General features: G+C 36.2%; 2 protein-coding genes and 2 pseudogenes across 16 annotated transcripts in view; 3 read left to right on the forward strand and 1 right to left on the reverse strand.

The window, feature by feature from the left end:
- Positions 1–6,091, forward strand: part of LOC148803238 (protein Ycf2 pseudogene) — a 13,431-nt pseudogene extending 7,340 nt beyond the window's left edge. Inside the window, exon 2 of the transcript XR_016080392.1 lies at positions 5,312–6,091. The product of XR_016080392.1 is annotated as a protein Ycf2 pseudogene (transcript). The remainder of the gene's footprint in view (positions 1–5,311) is intronic.
- An 807-nt stretch (positions 6,092–6,898) lies between these two features.
- Positions 6,899–8,525, forward strand: LOC104587526 (putative inactive purple acid phosphatase 27 pseudogene; annotated as a pseudogene).
- Positions 8,526–12,904: 4,379 nt separating this feature from the next.
- LOC104587518 (uncharacterized) lies at positions 12,905–18,175 on the forward strand. Of its 14 annotated transcripts, XM_088887350.1 has the most exons (9): positions 12,906–15,510; positions 15,602–16,643; positions 16,744–16,847; positions 16,967–17,047; positions 17,141–17,221; positions 17,314–17,511; positions 17,606–17,697; positions 17,782–17,857; positions 17,938–18,175. In XM_088887350.1, the coding sequence occupies exons 2-5, from the start codon at positions 16,548–16,550 to the stop codon at positions 17,166–17,168; spliced, it is 309 nt and encodes a 102-aa protein (XP_088743476.1). In that variant the 5' UTR covers positions 12,906–15,510; positions 15,602–16,547; the 3' UTR covers positions 17,169–17,221; positions 17,314–17,511; positions 17,606–17,697; positions 17,782–17,857; positions 17,938–18,175. The 14 variants fall into 14 exon arrangements, 4 of the variants coding, with proteins under 4 accessions (XP_088743476.1, XP_088743475.1, XP_088743472.1 ...); XM_088887349.1 differs by having other exon boundaries at positions 17,141–17,511; XM_088887346.1 differs by having other exon boundaries at positions 12,908–15,510; positions 16,967–17,221.
- Positions 18,176–19,740: 1,565 nt separating this feature from the next.
- LOC104587527 (uncharacterized) lies at positions 19,741–20,505 on the reverse strand. The gene has a single exon (XM_010245174.2). It carries the CDS (start codon positions 20,503–20,505, stop codon positions 19,741–19,743), a length of 765 nt encoding a protein of 254 aa, XP_010243476.2.
- Positions 20,506–20,630: the final 125 nt, after the last annotated feature.

Raw genomic sequence — 20,630 nt, forward strand, 5'->3', positions numbered from 1 at the left:
CATGAGCTATTCAAGCTCAACTCGTAAAAAGCTCGATTCGGCTTAGTCTAAACCAAGCTTCAAGCTGATCTCGACCCCAATATATAGGCTCATTTGCTAATTGAGCTGAGCTCAAGCCCAATAAAGCTTGGCTTGTGAGGTTTGCGAGCCCAATTGAGCTTTTACATATATACATACATATAGGAAATAATAAATATAAAAATATTATATAGATAAAAAATAATATATAAATGTTATATATATAATACTTTTATTATATATAATAATAACAAGCTTTTATAATTCTTAATTTTTTATATGTCAAATAAAAGATAATTTTTTTATATGTATAATTTTTTATTTTTATAAATGTTTGGCTCACAGTCAAGTTCAAGTCGAGTTCAAGTTGAGCCAAGCTCGAACTTACGAGCTTTTGACTCAAGCCAAATGCGAGTTCAAGTCTCTACCTCAAATTGAACTTGAGCTCAAGGTTTATTGGCAAGCCGAGCTCGAATAGCTAGATATTTGGTTAGGTTTGGCTCAGTTTAAGCTCGAGCTAAGCTTTGTTTTGATACTTATTCTGGCTTTTAGTCTTGTTTTATTTCCATTTTTCTTTCTTTGTTTTCGTTTGTTTTTGTCTTTTGTTGAATAATGAAATTTTCTTACCAAGAAGAAGAAAAATACAATTGCACACCTAAAATCAATCCCATCAATGATAAGATACTTGTACTAGGGAGGTTCCATATGATGGATGGGAAAGTCTAATATCTAATATCATGAAATAAGGATTGAATGGAAAATCCTTACATCTTTTATTGAGGGAAAAAATAGTAGAATTTTATGCAAAATTCAAGCAAAAGAACTATTGGTATGTGCAATTTTTTTAATGGGGTAAAAGACTTAAATATACCATATGTTTTCATAAATTGACTTAAATGTACCCTAAATTTTTCAAAAAGACTAAAAGATACCTTGTGAATTCTTTGCCCTTCAATGTCTTTCAAATTTTTGAAACATACTATGAATTTTTCAAACTCATGTGGGTGGTGGGCCTATTCTCTCTCTCTCTCTCTCACACACACACACACACACAGTTATGTGAGACATACTCATGTCTATAAACAGAAGCAGCATGCCCTTGAACCAATAAGATTTCTTAAAAGCATTCAAATATTAGAAGTCATGCATCCAATCACTTGGTTTCAAGTGCTCAAAGGGTGGTTCTCTTTTTGGGTGAACTCATTTGTTTCTGGAAAACTTGTTGGTGATGCCATAGTGTAGAGCATCAACCTAAATAACCTCTTTGTTTCCATTTGCTAGGAATTGGAACTTAATTTCAGAAAGGGAAAATAGGATTTTAAAAATTTTAAATGAGTTCACATTGATATTTCATTGATGGAGGATATGTTTAAGTCCAGTGGGGTTAGCCCACAAGGTATCTTTAAGTCTTTTTTAAAAACTTAGGGTATGTTTAAGTTAATTTATGAAAATTCAGGGTATGTTTAACTCTTTAATCTTTTTTGATGTGTTGATATGGTAATTTTCAATAATTTAGATAATTACGGTAAATTACATATATTATGACGATTTACATAAATTATAGTAATTTTCAAAAATTAAAGTGAATTCATTACTATGACACTAAATAATTTTACCCTCAGATTAAGATTTTTTATAATTAACTAGGTCCCAAATCCCAATGTACCCATGTTCTCAGAAGTAATTTCAAGTGGATCCACTCTTCCTTTTTCATATATAGTTAGATTTATTTTTATTGAAGTAAATAAAAATGACTTAATTAATTTGATACTGAAGAATGCTTTTAATTAATTAACAGAATTTCTGGTAAATTTTGTTAATTAATTATTAGTAATTTGGGACATATGGATATTTCTAGTAACAACTTAAAATTTTCTAATTTCAGGTGGTAATTCTTGTCAATTAACTAATTAATAATAATATGTGCAAATTTCTGTTCAATAATAGTAATAAAAAGCATGACAAAGATAAATAACATGAGAGGAAAAGTTACAATGAATGGATAGTAAGATATACCAATAACAATTAAGTATCAATCAAACATCAAATGACATAATATTTGATCATATATTGAAGCAAAATGGGATGAATAAATTAAATTTTAAAGAAAAAATGACTTACTTGTATAAAACAGATAATGATTTGCCTATATGATGTATAAAACCAGCAATTAAAATTCACTTTACTAAGTAAATTGCAATAATTACTATTAAGTTACACAAACTATGATAATTTATAATTTTTGTAATTTTCAGTAATTTACATTAATTATGGTAATTTTTAATAATTTACATAAATTATGGTACTATTCTGTAAATTTCATTAATTATAGTATTTTTTTAGTCAATTATATATTTTACATAAATTCTGGCAACTTTTAGTAATCTACATTAACTATTGTAATTTTTAGTAATTTACATAAATTATGGTAATTTTTAGTAGATTACATTAATTATTGTAATTTTCAGTAAATTACATATTTTACACAAATTATGAATTTTTTTTGGTAGTTTACATTAATTATGGCAATTTTCAGTAACTTATATAATTTACATAAATTATGGTAATTTTCATAAATTGTGTTAAATTTCAAAAAAAAATGACAATTTACATACAATATGATAGTTTACATAAATTGTGGTAATTTTTAGTAATTTAACAATAATTTATTGCAATTACTATTACAATAGTTATTGTATGCGGATCTCACATCTAGGGGCGGAGCTAGGGGGACCTCATGCCCCACCCCCCTCTATGGTCCAGAAATCCACACACTTAATACAATTTTTCATGTAAATTTCCTCCCTCCCCTTACTTTCCACCAATGGTTGGCCCTCGTATGATGTATTCATAAGTTTTGGCCTTTCTCATAAAAAATTTCTGGCTCCACTCCTGCCCACATCAGAAGAAAAATCTATATCCAACATAGATAAACATTTCAAGCAACCCTTGGAGCAGCTTGACAGATGAGAGAATTCTTCATCTCAAGAAAAAGTTTATGATAGAAGAGATTATTGTCTATTGAACAATTGATTTGCCATTTTGCAATTAGTTTTTCTTTTCTTAATGGCTCTAATTTACTACCTATGTTCAGTTCTAGTATGGGTAGTGAAACCTATGGTTTCTCTTTAAACATAGGCTTGAAAAAGAATGTTCCCAAGTCAACTAAGTATATGTAATTTCCTTCAAGTAACATGTCTCTCTATATTTTTATATGTCTATATATGCATGGTATATGATCAAAAGGTAGGAGAGAGGTCTTTGGTTTGCCTCCGGATCTACTACAAAAAGTTGTGTACACAATTGTGTGCAAACATGTCAACATTGGTTTACTCATAATTGCGTTATGTAACTCATTGTACATGAGTTATTTGTTGTAGATCCCAAGCCCTATGGTTTCAGTTTAACCTTGGAATTAGGGTAGTAAGTTGGGTTGCCCGGTTTGAAGAATTTCAATTATACCAAACTTGGGTTAAGATTAGGGCCCACTGAAAACTTGACAAATTCCAAACTCAATTCCACCTAAGTTGGACCCCCTAAATAATTATGAAATTTGATTAAAAATAGGGGTAATTATGAGCCAAAATGTATAAGACTGAGTTCAGGCTCGAGTTTGATTTGAGATAAATATGATAGCTTGAATTTGAATAAACTCAAAATAATGGAGATCGAGGTAGTGGCCAAATGGCTCAAGCTAATATTCCCAAATATTCTCAAGATCCTTTGCAAGGAATTGGTGGTTCAATGACTAGGGCAAGGACAAAGAGGATGAAAGAGGCTTTACAAAGCTTAATCATGGAAATGCATGACAAAGAAGCTATTTTAGAGATTCTATGACTGTTCTAGAAGTTTCCAAAGCTTCACCAAAGATAATCACCTATCTTTATGTGCAAGGCTTAGATCTTGAAGAACAAAGCTTGGAATCCATGACATAAGACTAAGGCGCATGGACATGATAAGAAAAGGCCCAATCCGCATGCTAAGATGTATTGATGGGCTTGGCGCATGGACATGATAAGAAAATGCTCAATCCGCATGCTAAGATGTATTGATGGGTTTGTTTTTTGTCTTGTTTTGTTTTACTTTGACTTTTCTATGCTTAGTTGTCATTAGTTGTAGTCTTTTAGAAAGATTCCTATATCAAGGCAGATTTGTTTTCCTGAATTAAAGGGATCCTCATTAGTTAGGTGTTTTTCTTATAAGATAATGATGTTTACATGCCTATATAAAGGCTACAACTATGTAAAACGAGATATCATCAATAATATAGAGGTATTTTCAGCAAGCTTAGTTTTGCCTTCTTGTGTTGTTGGTAGAATACAATATCTTGACTTATCGAGGGAGTGATCAACCTTTGTGGGGTATTCAAGATTGGATTCTTTAAGGACTTAATTTTCTTAAGGTTTTAATATGATCAACTACAACTTGTTTTCTAGCTTCTGGGTGCGCATAACAAATTGATTCAAGAGTTCCTAGAGCAGGTCGTCTAGTGGGTTCTTATCAATTGGTATCAGAGCCTTGACTCTAGAAACAGGTTACTTATCCTTTGTTTATCCTTGTTTTGTGTTTTTCCGCGTTTCTTGTGTTGTCTTTGCATAGTTTCTTTGAATTCCTCCATTCGGCTTCTTTGTGTTTTTGAATAGATTCATTTCTATTTTGTGTGTTTAGTTTGGCAAAAAAAAAAAAAGAAAGACAGGAAATAACATCCAATTCGAAAAAAAGGAGGAGGAGTTAGATTGCAGATCTGATTTTTAATCATTTTCCCAACATGAATGGGATTTCTTGAATTGCAATATCATATTCCTATAAGCCATATGAGTTCTCCTTTCCTTTTTGGGTTTGACTAGTTGACTAATTCAAGAGCCAGCTGTATAATCCTTTTTGAGCTGGGATTTCTTTTCCTTAAACAGTTGTCTTACTATATTAATTAGTACTAATCCTTATCAAATAAGGATTCTTGTGTCTAAATTAATTTAATTTCGTGCTCCATTGTGCAATGTTGTTTTGTGTATTCTAGTGATTTCTTTTGCATGTCTTTTGCTTCCTTTTGAAGTTTTCTTATTTTCTTGGCTCCTATAATTGATTTTTTTCCTTCCTTATTTCTACCATAAGCCTTAACTAAGTTTTTAAAGTTATGATTTTGAGATTTGCCACCATCTAACCAATTGCTCCTTGAGATTTGTTGATCTTGATTCTGTTAAGAACATAAAGGGGGCTAGTTTGAGTGGGAAAAAAAAAAAGGCAAAGAGAGGTGAGGAACAAAATTTCTTTTATTTCCAGCGAGTTTTTGCAGGTTATAAACATGAGTATTGAAGGAGAACCACAAGAGGTTGACATAAAATTATTCATAAGGACTGTTAATAAACAATTTAGAAAGTTGAATGCGAGGTTGGATGATTTGCAATCCCCATCTATTTCTAAGTCCACTAGAAGATGTGTGTTTGAGGAAGAAGAGGAAGATGATTTGGATTTGGAGGAATCAAGTTCTAAACGAGGCAAGAAGGTTGTTTCCAAAAGAGATAGCAATTTTGGCAGCATAAAGATGAATATTCCGACCTTTCAAGGAAAGAATGATCCCGAACTATACTTGGAGTGGGAAACAAAGGTTGAGCACGTATTTGATTGCCATGATTACTCCGAGGAGAAGAAAGTAAAACTAGCAGTCGTGGAGTTCACAGATTATGCAAGCATATGGTATGATCAATTGGTGATCAATAGGCGTAGGAATGGAGAGAGGCCAATTCGGTCATGGGAAGAGATGAAATTGGTAATGCACAAGAGATTTATACCTATCCATTATTATAGAGATTTGCATAGAAAGTTGCAAGGGCTGGTTCAAGGTTCCATGGACTATTACAAAGAGATGAAGATAGCCATGATTAGAGCAAACATAGAGGAGGACCGAGAAGCAACAATGGCTAGATTTATTGGCGGCTTGAACAAGGAGATTGCTGATGTGGTGGATTTACAACACTATGTGGAGATGGAGGAGCTATTGCACAAAGCCATTAAAGTGGAGAAGCAAATCAAATCAAAAGGGTTCAGATCTGGTTCTTCATGGAAATCTAATTGAAATGACAACAAAGCTACCTCAAAAACAAAAGAGGAAGCAAAGCAAAAGGATTCAGTTGATGTTCATAAGAGTAAAACCGAAACTAAAACATCTTCTAAGTCACGTGATGTTAAGTGTTTTAGGTGCCAAGGATTCAAGCATATTGCTTCTCAATGCCCAAACAAAAGAGTTATGATTGTGTTGGAAAATAAAGAAATAGAAAGTGCTAGCTCAAGTGAGGATGAGATGCCACTATTGGTGGACTGTTCTGATGTATAAGTTGCAGAACCCGTTCATGGTGATTTGCTTATTACAAGGAGAGCCCTAAGTATACAGCCTAAGGATGATGGTGATGAGGAGCAACGTGAGCATATTTTTCACACAATATGTCATGTGAAGGATAATGTATGTACTATGATTATTGATAGTGGAAGTTGTACTAATGTTGCTAGTACATTGTTGGTAGATAAGCTGAATTTGCATACCATAAAGCATCTTAAACCGTATAAATTGCAATGGCTGAATGAATGTGGAGAAGTGAGGGTAACCAAGCAAGTTCTGATTTCCTTTTCAATTGGAAAGTATGAGGATGAGGTTTTATGTGATGTGGCACCAATGCAAACTGGTCATATATTGGTTGACCGACCATGGCAGTTTGATAGGAAGGTTACACATGATGGGTATAAAAATCGTTATTCTTTTGTAATGAATAACCGAATTGTTGTACTAACCCCTCTCAAACCTTTGTAAGCTTATGAAGATCATATTAGGATAGCAAGATAGTGCAAAATGAGAGAAGAACAAAAGTGTGAGCGAGAGGAAAAGAAAATGAAAGAAAGTGAACAAGCAAAAGCAAAGAGAGCAAGTGAGACTGAGAGGAAAGGTGCAAGTGGAAATAGTGAGGCTGAGAGGAAAATTGGGGAGAAAAGTGTACAAAAATGAAAGAAAAGCAAGGGAATGAGTGAATGAGGTTAAGAGTGACATGATTACAAGGCAGCAACTACTTGTACTTATGTACAAGGATGTTTACTTTCCTACTAATGACCTTAACCCCTTTTTGCCTAGTGTTGTTGTGTCTTTATTGCAGGAGTTTGAAGACCTATTTCCTAAGGAGATTCCCCATGGATTACCTCTCTTAAGAGGTATTGAGCATCAAATAGACTTTATACCTGGTTCCGCCATACCAAATCATGAAACTCTTGACATTTCAGTTGGGACATTGACATTTCAGCGGAACAGCATGTGTGGTGCACCAACACGGACAATTGGTTGGCGTGATCCTAGTTTTATACATACAAGTTTCCTTAGAGATTTATGGCCTAATTCAGTGTATACTTACAAGCTTGGTCACCGATTATTTAATGGCTCATACATTTGGAGCAAGATTCATTCTTTCAAGTCATCCCCTTACCCTAGGCATAATTCATTACAGCAAATCATCATATTTGGAGACATGGGAAAGGCAGAGCGTGATGGTTCTAATGAATATAACTATTACCAGCCAGACTCGCTTAATACCACAGACCAGCTTATCAAGGACTTGAACAACATTGACATAGTTTTCCATATTGGAGATATGTCATATTCAAATGGATATATATCACAGTGGGATCAGTTCACATCATAGATCGAACCCATTGCATCAACTATGCCTTATATGGTTGGGAGTGGCAATCATGAACGTGACTGGCCTGGAATAGGATCCTTCTATGACACTACAGATTATGGTGGAGAATGTGGCATGCCAGCTGAGACCATGTTCTATGTTCCTGCTGAGAACAGGGCCAAATTCTGATATTCAACGGATTATGGTATGTTTCACTTCTATATAGCTAACAGTGAACATGACTGGAGGGAAGGCTCTGAACAATACCATTTTATCGAGCATTGCCTAGCATGAGTAGACAGGAAGAAACAACCTTGGTTAATATTTGCAGCTCATCGTGTCCTTCGTTACTCCTCTGGGTCTTACTATGGCATGGAAGGCTCATTTGAAGAGCCAATGGGAAGAGAGAGCTTGCAGAAGCTTTGGCAAAAGTATAAGGTTGATATTGCTTTCTATGGCCATGTCCATAACTATGAAAGGACATGTTCCATATACCAGAGCCAGTGTGTAAGCACAAAAAAATCTCATTATTCAGGTGATTCGAGGACGAATCCTTTCGAGGAGGGAGGGAATAATGGAGATCGAGGTACTGGCCAAATGGCTCAAGCGAATATTCTCAAATATTCTCAAGATCCTTTGCAAGGAATCGGTGGTCTAATGACTAGGGCAAGGACAAAGAGGATGAAAGAGGCTTTACAAGGCTTAATCATGGAAATGCATGACAAAGAGGTTGTTCTAGAAGATTCTAAGACTGTTCTAGAAGTTTCCAAAGCTTCACCAAGGATAATCACCTATCTTTATGTGCAAGGCTTAGATCTTGAAGAACAAAGCTTGGAATCCATGACATAAGACCGCACATGGACATGATAAGAAAAGGCCCAATCCGCATGCTAAGATGTATTGATGGGCTTGTTTTTTGTCTTGTTTTGTTTTACTTTGACTTTTCTATGCTTAGTTGTCAATAGTTGTAGTCTTTTAGAAGAATTCCTATATCAAGGCAGATTTGTTTTCCTAAATTAAAGGGATCCTCATTAGTTAGGTGTTTTTCTTATAAGATAATGATGTTTACATGCCTATATAAAGGCTACAACTATGTAAAATGAGATATCATCAATAATATAGAGGTATTTTCAGCAAGCTTAGCTTTGTCTTCTTGTGTTGTTGGTAGAATACAATATCTTGACTTATCAAGGGAGTGACCAACCTTTGTGGCGTCTTCAAGATTGGATTCTTTAAGGACTTAGTTTCCTTAAGGTTCTAATATGATCAACTACAACTTGTTTTCTAGCTTCTGGGTGCGCATAACAAATTGATTCAAGAGTTCCTAAAGCAGGTTCTCTAGTGGGTTCTTATCACAAAAGCTCAAGTGTTCAAATTCGGCATGGCTCGAGTTTGGTAGTGGAGTTAAAATCAACCCCCCACAACATCTCACAAAACATCTTTGTCGTGTATTGGGAATATTTCTTGATGATAGTATCAAAAGCGATGAGATATCATCAGGAGATTTTCCCAATACATAGCGAGGATGAGCTATGTTGTGGGAAATTATCTTGTGGGGGGTCTGATTTCAACTGTTGGTAATGAACCAATCTTCATATAAAAATTTAAAAAATATATATCAAAATGAGTTTTATTATACGTATAAAAATTAAAAATAGTAAAATACTACATATAAACTCGATTAGGCTCACAAACTTCATGAGCCAAGCTTCGAAACTATTTGAATTCGACTTAATTAGCAATCTAACCTATTTATTGGGTTCAAGCTCAGCTTGAAACTTGATTTAGACTAAGTTGAATCATGTGCAAACCAAATTCAATTGGCTCGCGAATAACTTAATTTATTCTCACCCTTAAGAGAGAGAGAGAGAGATGATATAGGAGAAGATGGTGATGCTTTCAGGTTATGTTTATTTTGGCTGTCTTTTGGCATTGTTGTTGTATTATTCTTTGTATCTTACTGAAAATGTAATAAATATTGAAGTGAATTTTGGGTAGGGAAGTGGGAGAATTGGGCCACTAGTTTACAAGGAAGCACCACAGAGCAAAAATCAGCGCCCTAATTTCTTTAAAAAAGAATTGATATTATTTAGGGGTGTAAATTGGGCAGGTTGGGCCGGGTTTATGGCCAACCCGAGCCTGGCACTAAAATTTGGGCTTAAGGCCCGAGTGTGGACCGAGCTCGAGGTCAAGCTGACCTTCCCAAGCCAAGCCCAACCTGCATAGTAATTTGATGCACTCGGGTTGGGCTTGGGCCCAGGCCGGGCTCGGGTTGGTCAATGAACCCATTCTAAACATATATATTGCAAGGCAGTCCACGTCACCATGTCTCTCCTTGCTTCAAACCACTTTCTTAATTTCCTGTTCTTTCGAATTTTTTATTTTTTAATTCCATATAATTACCCATTAAACCAATAATGAAATAACATATGCTTAATTATTTCCAACAAGCGTAAAGAAAAAGGGATTTGCTTTTCTAATGTTTAGCCAAGTGGCACCACTTTTCCCCACTTTCTCCTAAATTGTCTCTAATCCCTATTTATCTCCTAAATTATCTTTAACTCCTATTTATCTCTTAAATTATCTCTAATTTAGTAGAGAGATTACCTCCTAAACTATCTCTAATTCCTATTTAACCTCTCCCCCACTTTTTATCTACATCTATCTAAAGAAATTTTCAAAATTATTTAAATATTATAATAAAATTATATACTAACTTTAAAATATTTATCCAAAATACAAAAATTAATTATAATAGATTTAATAATATTCATATTATTAATAATTCTATATTTTTACATTCATCATGAAATTATATAGTAACAATATAAATTATAATTTTATGAATTATTCAATTTAAATGTTATTCAAATAGTAAAAATTTAACATTAAAAATAAAATATTACTTAAATATTTCAATAACTAAACATCTTAAATAAAAAATATTAAAAATACCTAAATAATTATATAACAAAATATTTAATATTACATAATAACACTATAATAAATAAAATTCAAATAATAAAAATTTTAAATATTTTACATATTATTTAAATATTTAAATAAATAAATATTAAACATGACTAAATTTTAAATAGTTAAAAGTAGAAAAACAATTATAAAAGATTTCAGAATATTCATATTAATAATAATTTAATTTTTTACAAAATTAATAATGAATTATGTAATAATAGTACTAATTATAATTTTATAGATTATTAAATTCAACAAATAATTAATATTTTAAAATTTTAAATAAAATATTATTTAAATAACCAAATAATATTGTAAATAACTAATTTCACTTATTTCAATTAATAATTATATAAAATAAATTCCAAAAAATAATATTTATTAGTAATAATTGTACAATAATATTTTATATTCATTATATATTTATATATACTAAAACTAATATTCATTTTATTTTCAGTAATTATTTATTGTATTTTTTGATAAATATAGTTTTGATAATTATTTATAAATCTATTTTTGTTTTGTTATTTAATAGTAAATTGTCAATAGTTACAATAATTATTGGAGATTAAAATTTAACTTTTGAAATTTATTTATTGTATTTTCGTTATAAATTTATTTTTAGTAATTATGTATTTTTTATAATTTATTGATTAATATTTATTAGAGATTAAACTATTTATTGACTAATTTAATATATTTTCAATATTTATTGTATTTTTATTAGATATCTATTGTATTTCCATTATACATTTATTTTCAATAATTGTGTATTTTTGCTATAAATTTTCAATAATTATTGGAGATTAAACTATTCTTATTTATTAGAGATTATATTATTAATTTAGTTTAAATTAGGAGTGTTCAATGATTGGTTTAGTTCGATGGCAAGCTGTTTTGCCAACCAAATCGACCTGGTTGACCATTAGTAAAAACCTGCCAACTCGGGTTTTATCAGTTTGGGCCTATTTTCGGTTTGGTTTGTTTGTTCAAAAGATTTAAACTTAAAAGTTAAATTTAAATTTAATAAATTATAGTGGTATTATTAAAAAATAAGTTAAAGAATTAAATTTATGATATAAAATATTTTAGATCAATAAATATGATAATTTTTCCACTTTCTCATATTAAAAAATTATATTTAAAATATAAAATATTAATATATATCTATGGTCAGGTTGGTTCTGTTTTGATCAATTTACAAATGGCCAAATCGAAACTGACCTAACTTGGTCAAGTTGGAAAATTGATAAACGAAAGCCGACCAAAAATACTAGAAGACCGACCAACTCAAGTCGAGTTCGACCGAATTGGTTATTAAAAAGTTAAAATATAAAACAATTATATACTATGTATTTCTGTTGTACAACTTTCACTTAACAAAGCCCGTGCATCACACGGGTCCCCACTAGTGTGTGTATATATATATATATATATATATATGTAAATTTGTATGCAAAATTTATATATGTATGAGTGTATATAGTTGGGACGGGTTCGGGCTACCTAAGGGCTAGGCTTAGGTCCGACCCAAAAAATAAAAATGTCTGATTTCTTGGTTAATTGAACCGTGGGGCACTTTTTGGAACCGAACCGGTACTACCGGTTTTTTGAAAATCGGTAACTGGAACCAAACCGAAACCAGTTGGTTAACTTATTGACTAGTTTGGCTAACCGTCGGTTTGGTTCATTGGTTTTTCGGTTTTTTTATTTTTACAATATATATTATAAAAAATATATAAATATATAATAAAAAATTATAAATATATATAATATTATATTTTAAATAATACATAATATATATTATATTACAAATATATATATATATTTATATATATAATGCATATTTATTAATTTATAATATATAAAATATATAAAATATACAGAAATATATATATATAAATATATATATATATATATATATATATATATATATATATATATATATATATATATATCGGTCAGTTTGATTAACTGCTGATTTTTTATATTGATTAACCGAAACCAAACCAATACCTTCAATTTTTAAAAATACCAAACCAACCGGTTTGATTAACCAATTTTTCAGTTCGGCTTCGGTCAGTTTTTTTGGCCGATTCAGTTTTTAGGTTTTTTTCTCACCTCTACAACCAATGTAAAATTTCAAGCTAGCTGATTCAGGATCAAGCCTCCCAAGTTGCACCCCTAATATTATTATTTATAAATGTACATGACTGGGGGTGTTTGACAACACGCTTGGATGGTTGACAACATGACTACGAGTTGCACTTCCAGCCATGCCCGCAAAATTAATATAATTTTGAATCTTTGTTGAACACCCCCTTAGTAGATAAAACTAGACTATAATTGGGCATATGATAACATCGTATAAGTTTTTAATTTGTACATTACTTGCTATAAATGGATGTGAAGCTACATTTTGGTTTATTTTAAAAATATCAGCATTTTTGCAGCTCTCCTCGGAAGTCGAAAATTCAATTAAGGACATACGGAAACTCAATTCAATTCCACCCCCACCTAATAAATGTAAAATTTATTTTGGCTCCCCCCCCCCTCACGTTAGATAAGTGAAACTTTTGATCCCATTATACCCCTTATATCCCAACGGTAATCTTCTTCATTCGAACCGAACACAGCAGCGGCCATCTTCCAACGGTAATCTTCTTCTTCATTCGAACCGAACACACCAGCGGCATCCCCGTCGTCTTCTTGCTCACCCCCTTCTTCCTCATTCGAACCAAACGCAATAGCGTCACCCCATTCCTCATTATAACCGAATGCAACTTCGGCGTCTCCGTCGTCTTCGCTCAGCTCATCCCAAGCGAAACATCTTCTTCCTGGAAGAACCGATCCAACAGTGTCTTCTTCTTCCTCGAAGTTACCGTTCTTCCTCATTTGAAACGAACGCAGCAGTTTCACCCTTTTCTTTGTTTCTCAGAGCCGAAAGGTACAATATCTTTCCATCCTCTTCTTCCCCATTTCGAAACTACAACACTTACCCTCTTCTCCATTTCTCATTGTCGTTAATCTCCGTTTCTCAGAGTTGTTAATCATCGGAGGTTCATCTCTCATTGCCGGAGCTACAGTGTTTTCCCCATTTTTCATATCCGTTAATCACCGGAGCTTCGGATCTTCATCTCTCATCACCGGAGGTACAACGTGTTTTTCGGTGCTTTGAGTGCGGTAAGCATCTAGCTGTGTCTGCATTCTGCACAATTCATTTATTTTGGTTTTGATGATTTCTTGGTTTTGTTGAGAGTTCATCTCTCATCACTGGAGGTACAACGTGTTTTTCGGTGCTTTGAGTGCGGTAAGCATCTAGTTGTGTCTGCATTTGCACAATTCATTTATTTTGGTTTTGATGATTTCTTGGTTTTGTTGAGTGTTAATTTGGGGTGATTATGGGTCGGGAATCCAGGCCCGGACTGGGCTTTGCACTTATGATAAGGGCTATAGCTTAGGCCCGGGTCTGGACCAACCCAGGGTTCTAGGCCTGAAACATAAGCCCTAGCCCAGGTCTATACGGGTTCAGGCCGGCCTGATTCCGGGCTAATGTCACCCATATATAAAATATTGCATATCTATATATTAAATGACATAAAATGCATATAAATTTATTTTATACATTAATATAATATAAATTATACATGTGATGTTATAATATTTATATATAAAATATATAATATAATGTAAAATAACATGTATACATATGTATACATTATACACAAAATGTATAAGTTTAAATATATGCGGGCCGGGCTTAGCCTAAGCCTGGCCTAAAAATTTGCGAGCCTAATGTGTGCCTGGGCCCGGGTCGGGCCTGAACACAAAACCCAGGCTGAAGCCCATAATTTCTTGGCTAGGCTGAAATGATCACCCCTAGTGCTAATTGAGTTTTGTCATTCTTTATATATGAAATTTAAATGGTACTATATTTTTTTTGTTACTTGTGCTAACAATAGACTGTTAAATTCCCAATAGAAAAATGTCAGGTGACAAAGTTGGGACTAGGTGCTCCTCAAAAAGGTTTAGGGAGATGCTACAGAGTTTGTCTCTAAGTTTGGAGCACAAGAGAAGGCTCCAAGAGACTCCCTTTGGACACTTTTTGGATTTGCCACAGGTGATTGTAGAGACGTCCCTATTGAGTTATTTAATGAAATTGTGGGACTCGACTAGGCATTGTTTTATAGTTGGTGGAAGGACTATGCAATTCAGCGAGGCTGATGTTGCCCTGATAACGGGTCTTGGCCTGTCGAGTAGTACAGTTTCCCTATTCCAAGAGACTCCCTTTGGACACTTTTTGGATTTGCCACAGGTGATTGTAGAGACGTCCCTATTGAGTTATTTAATGAAATTGTGGGACTCGACTAGGCATTGTTTTATAGTTGGTGGAAGGACTATGCAATTCAGCGAGGCTGATGTTGCCCTGATAACGGGTCTTGGCCTGTCGAGTAGTACAGTTTCCCTATTGGAAGGCGTTGTTGGTAGTGGATTGTTACAAAGATCTTTTGGCTTTGATTAAAATCATTCTGCCTTTATAGAGCTGGATCTTGTGTGGAGTAAACTAAAGAAGATTGTAAGATTAGATGGTGAGGAGTACGTTGAGGAGGTGGTAAAGCTGATTATTTTGTTCTTGCTCGGTTGTGTGTTGTTTCCCCAAGGCAGTTCGAGGGTGAGCTCCTTCTGGGTTGGATATGTTGACAATTTACAACATATCGGTGATTATGCATGGGGTAAATGTGTACATCAATTCTTGGTCGGTGGTCTTGATCAATTTGTTTCTAGTTGTGGTGCTGGATCGAATAGAGGCTCATCCTCATATAGCAGTTGTCTATTTGGATGCAGCGCAATGTTGATGGTTAGTGTGGATAACATTCAATTTTTTATTTATTCTTTATGTTATTCTCATTCAATTGATGATCATTTATTGGCTGATTTCTTTTTTGTAGGCATGGCTTTATGAGCACACAACATTATTCAGTCCTTCAGTTCTTGATGCCAGTCCTCGTTTGTTTAAGTGGGGGAATATGGGGTATCAATGGAAGTCGAAGAGGGTCGATTTGTTGAAGAAAGCTAGGGCGAAAACGATTCTCACTTCTGCTCCTCTACTTGGGGTGTTTGTAGTTTTTATTTATTTAGTTCTGGTGGAAATTGAAGATCTCATATGAATTTATAAACTTATTACAGGTTATTAGGGGTTTGAACCCTACTAGCGAGGAGATAGCCTTAGAGGATGTTCGATCGGAGGGCTGTTTACGTTTTAATTTTTTTCTTTACAATGGAGTCCTCTATGTGATCTAAGTACATGATAGTTATTAACCTTTGGTGTTGATATGCAGTTTATGGACCGAGGGGGCCATGGTGTGGGTGGGGAACCTTTTTATGATGGAGAGGATGCTGGTCACGGGTGGCGTCGGCCTGGGCAAAAGGTATGATTAGCGTATCATACATGTTTTGAGTTATATACAAGTTGACTTATTGCTAATGTTGAGATTTGTTAAATTGCTTCTAACTTGATTCTTCAAGAATTTTGCAAATCTTGCATGGAATCCATGGTATATCAAATTCTATGTACGGAGGCCAAAGAGTATAACTCAACAAGAAAGCAGAATGTGGAACTTCGTGATGAAGTTAATAGGCTTCGCAGAATGATGAGAAATAATGGGTTGGACCCTGATGCAGCACCATGTAGTGATGGGCATGAAGGTTTGGCAAACTACTTGCCAGACGATGATGATTATGGTGCAGACTTACTTGCTGAAGTTGCATGCTGCACCTCGGGGGTAGAGCAATCTCTCGAAAGGACTAGCGTTGCTGCCCCATCTTGCGAGATTCTTAATGGCTCGCCCTCCGTTTCCGAAACCTTAGGCAAGGAGAGAACGAAAGCAAAGTAGCATGGCGGTGTCACCCTTCCAAGCTCCTGGGCAACAAGGGCAAGTAGCGAAAGAGTTTGCTATTACTACAGGGTTCAAAAGAGAAGTGAAGGCGAAGGTGAATTGATAATTGTTGGTGTTGTCTTGGTGTTATTTGTAGGGTTATTTTGGTTTGATTTGACTTTTTTATTAGTTTATTCAATGAACATTTGTTACAGTCCGTGGATGCACGTGCATTGTGGAATTCTTTTAAGATGAAGGACTTGGTCCCAAAGGAGGACCTTGAAGTTGTGAAACGGTTCTTGAAGAACCACAAGAAAGGGCAAGTGCACATGACTGCTTAGTACATTGTGTCTATTTAAGTGATTTGTTTTAAACTATAATTTGTTTGTATTGTTATTTTTTTTATTATGTAACAAGGTTGATTAATGGTTATTGCAGTGATCAATTGGTATTGACTGATGGCGTTGTGTTTTTGACCCCGAATTGTCTGTTGCCCCTCTGCGACCTGAAAGCAAGGGTGTACGATCAAGCATTATTTTGGTTTAGGGGAGTGTTGCATGTCATACAAGGCTAATTGTCAGTGTGGCTAATTTGACATGTGTGGTTGTGTAGGTCATTGATGCGTATGGGTTTTTGCTGAATGTAAGAAACACCAACACCATGCACATATGTTATGTGTCTTCGATGACATCGGTATGGGGGTTGTTGATTGCAATGTGACTGAAATCCACATGCTTGTGATTCATTTTGTGATATAATCCCAATGCTATTCATTTATAATGTAGTTGTATTTATCGGATGCCCGCAATGATGTTCTCTATCAATGGTTGAAGCCCAATGAAATATTGATGTGCAATAAGGTTTTAATACCTTTATCTGATGGCTCACACTAGCAGCTACTAGTGGTGAATATGGTGGACTACAAAATCGAGGCCTATAGTTCCTTAAATAGCAGCCTGCACGATGCGTATGCAAGATCCATGGTATCTATCATGAGTTAATTTTTACATTACTAATTGGGTATAAGATAATGATCTGATTACTTATGTTTTTGCTCAATTTTATATTATCTGCCAGCAAACAACTTTGAGAGAAAAACTATCACCATTTGTTCCTGGGATCATCGGTTAGTCGTTTCAATTCATTGAGTCAGCCCCCCAATAGATTGGGTACATGTTGTATGATCTATGCTTAAGTGTAGGGGTACTTGTTAGGTAGTTATTGAGTCAATAAGTGTATCTATTTTTTTGCAGTGGTAGCGACTGTGGAGTGTTTGTTATGAAGTACATGGATTGCATTGCCCGGGGTTCACATTTTGGCTTTGATCCAGTGAGTACATGTGAATTTCGTTTGCTAGCACATGCCTATATGTTTCATGTTAATACTAACATGTAGTACGTTTGCTGTAGGGAAATATCAATGTTATTAAGTGGCAGTTAGGGGCTCAACTCATTCAGAACCATATCCCATAAATTGAAGATCTCACGAGGATGATTGGAAACCAATTTATTTTTCCTTTCTCTCACCTTACGACTCTGAGAATATATTAACAATTGAAATTTTTGTATCAGAGCTAACGATTGGTCAGCTCTAACTACATAAATTTATAGATGAAAGGCGTAAAGTAATGCAAAAAGCAATTTTTTTATAGATATTGCCTTGAAACCTTATGATCAAATATTTACTCAAAATGTAGCATCACAAAGAAATGTAAAGTAGCAATTAGGAGTGACCGGCCTTTGGGCGATTCGGCCAATTCCCAGAAATGGTCCCAGAGGGGGGGCGCGGTGGTAGTCGAGTGGTGGAACCACATGTACAGGGAGGGGAGAGGTCCCCTATAAGTACCCCGATGAGGCGGAGCTCGGGCCAATGGGCGATCAGAAGGTGTCGGGATGCTCGGTGGGTGAGTGGCAGTAGGGGGAGTGGGTTTGGTGGCCATCGCACCCCTCCGCACCCGCTGGATCAGCCTCCGGGCGATTCGGCCAATTCCTAGAAACGGTGCCGGAGGGAGGGCGCGGGGGTAGTGGAGCGGCAGAACCACATGTATAGGGAGGGGAGAGGTCCTCTATAAGTACCCAGATGAGGCAGAGATACCTCGGGCCAATGAGGAAGGCCGATGGTGGGAAATGGTGCTTTTGCAGAACCACCGTTTCCCACCGTTGGCCCGAGCTATCGGGCCAATGGGCGATCAGAAGGTGTTGGGATGCTTGGTGGGTGAGTGGCAGTAGGGGGGGGTGGGTTTGGTGGCCATCACACCCCTCCACACCCACTGGATCGGCCTTCGGGCGATTCGGAAAATTCCTAGAAATGATCTCGAAGGGGAGGCGGGGGTACTCGGGCAGCGGAACCACCTCCACGGGGTGAGGGGAGGTCCCCTATAAGTACCCAGATGAGGCAGAGATGTCCCGGGCCAACGGGGAAGGCCGACGGTGGGAAATAGTGCTTTTACAGAACCACCATTTCCCACCGTCGGCCCGGGCCATCAGACCGATGGGCAATTGGAAGGTGTCGGGATGCTTAGTGAGAGAGTGGCAGTAGGGGGGAGTGAGTTTGGTGGCCATTGCACCCCTCCGCACCTGTCGGATCGGCCTCCGAGCGATTTGGCCAATTCCCAGAAACAGTCCCTAAGGGAGGGCGCGGGGGTAGTCAAGCGGCGGAACCACATGCACAAGGAGGGGAGAAGGCCGACGGAGGCAGAGACGCGGCGGAACCACATGCACAAGATGAGGCAGAGACGCCCCGGGCCAACGGAGAAGGCCGACTGTGGGAAGCGGTGCTTTTTGCATAACCATTGTTTCCCACCGTCGGCCTTGGCCATTGGGTCAATGGGTGATCGGAAGGTGTCGGGATGCTCAGTGGGTGAGTGGTAGTAGGGGGAGTGGGTTTGGTGGCGATTGCACCCGCCGGTCGGCCTCTGGGCGATTCAGCCAATTCCCAGAAATGGTCCCGGAGGGGGGGCGCGGGGATAGTCTAGCGGCGGAACCACATGCACATGGAGGGGAGAGGTCCCCCGGAAGTACCGACAAGTATCAAAAGTACACAATTTCTCTCATTAAAATCTTAAAATTTGTAGATAGGGAGGATACATGTAGTAACATTAACATTTCCAGATAGGGAGAATACAACTACTAAAATTAAAATTTCTAGATAGGTACTAAACATAAATCAAAGGGAAGGTTGTGTGGGGGTGGGGTGCGATAGGGACGATACCCCTACTCAATGGGTGCTTTGCACGTGCTCCTATAATCTCCTGTGTTACCACACCATCCGCAATGAACCTCCCTTTTCTTAATAGGTTGGGACTCAATTCGTTTAGTCCAGAGTCGACCAAGTGGTTGTTTTGTCTTTGGTGGGCGTAGTGTAGTAGATGATGAAGAATCGATGTCTGCACTCGCGGTCGATGACATGGCTATTGGATGCAACTCATCAGGCAACATAGGGTGTATTGGCTGAGAGTATATGACCCTATGTTTTTCAATCGTGTAGTACAGGTCAACAAATTCATACACATTCCACTCGTGTACGATATGGCCGCACATGCATGTGCACATGGGAGGCCACTCATTTGCCACTCCTTGCACTGGCACATCTGTTGGTCCAACTGGACGGTATACTGCCTTTCCCCCTTTTGTGACCTCAAACTCATGAACAGACGCACAAACAACCTGGAACTGGATGCTATTGTGAATTGTCACATGCAACTTCTCTTCGATCCTTTTCCCTACCGGTGTTGTGCAGTCCTGGGATTCACAATGTCTCCTCCAAAGGAGTTCCATCAATTTCAACCGAAATGTGTTCAGCATGGTCATTATAGGCTGATCACGAATGTCTAACACCCATCCATTGAATGTCTCTGCAATGTTAAACGACATTTGATCGTATCGCATTCTTGGGAACTTGGAGTTTGCCCAATGCTCAGGTTCAGTGGACCTTACCCAGCTGCCAACACGTTCATTCAATATAAAAAGCCTCCCCATTAGTGCCTCGGTAGATCTTGCATACATGAGTTTGAACATTATAGACTTTATTGCATCACGCAACTCCTTCGATAAACGAAGCTATGTCATGAATGATTTTAGATTCTCCATGAGGTATCGACAAT

Source organism: Nelumbo nucifera, chromosome 1 (assembly GCF_055504915.1).
Source record: "Nelumbo nucifera cultivar China Antique chromosome 1, China Antique-T2T, whole genome shotgun sequence".
Lineage (NCBI taxonomy): Eukaryota > Viridiplantae > Streptophyta > Magnoliopsida > Proteales > Nelumbonaceae > Nelumbo > Nelumbo nucifera.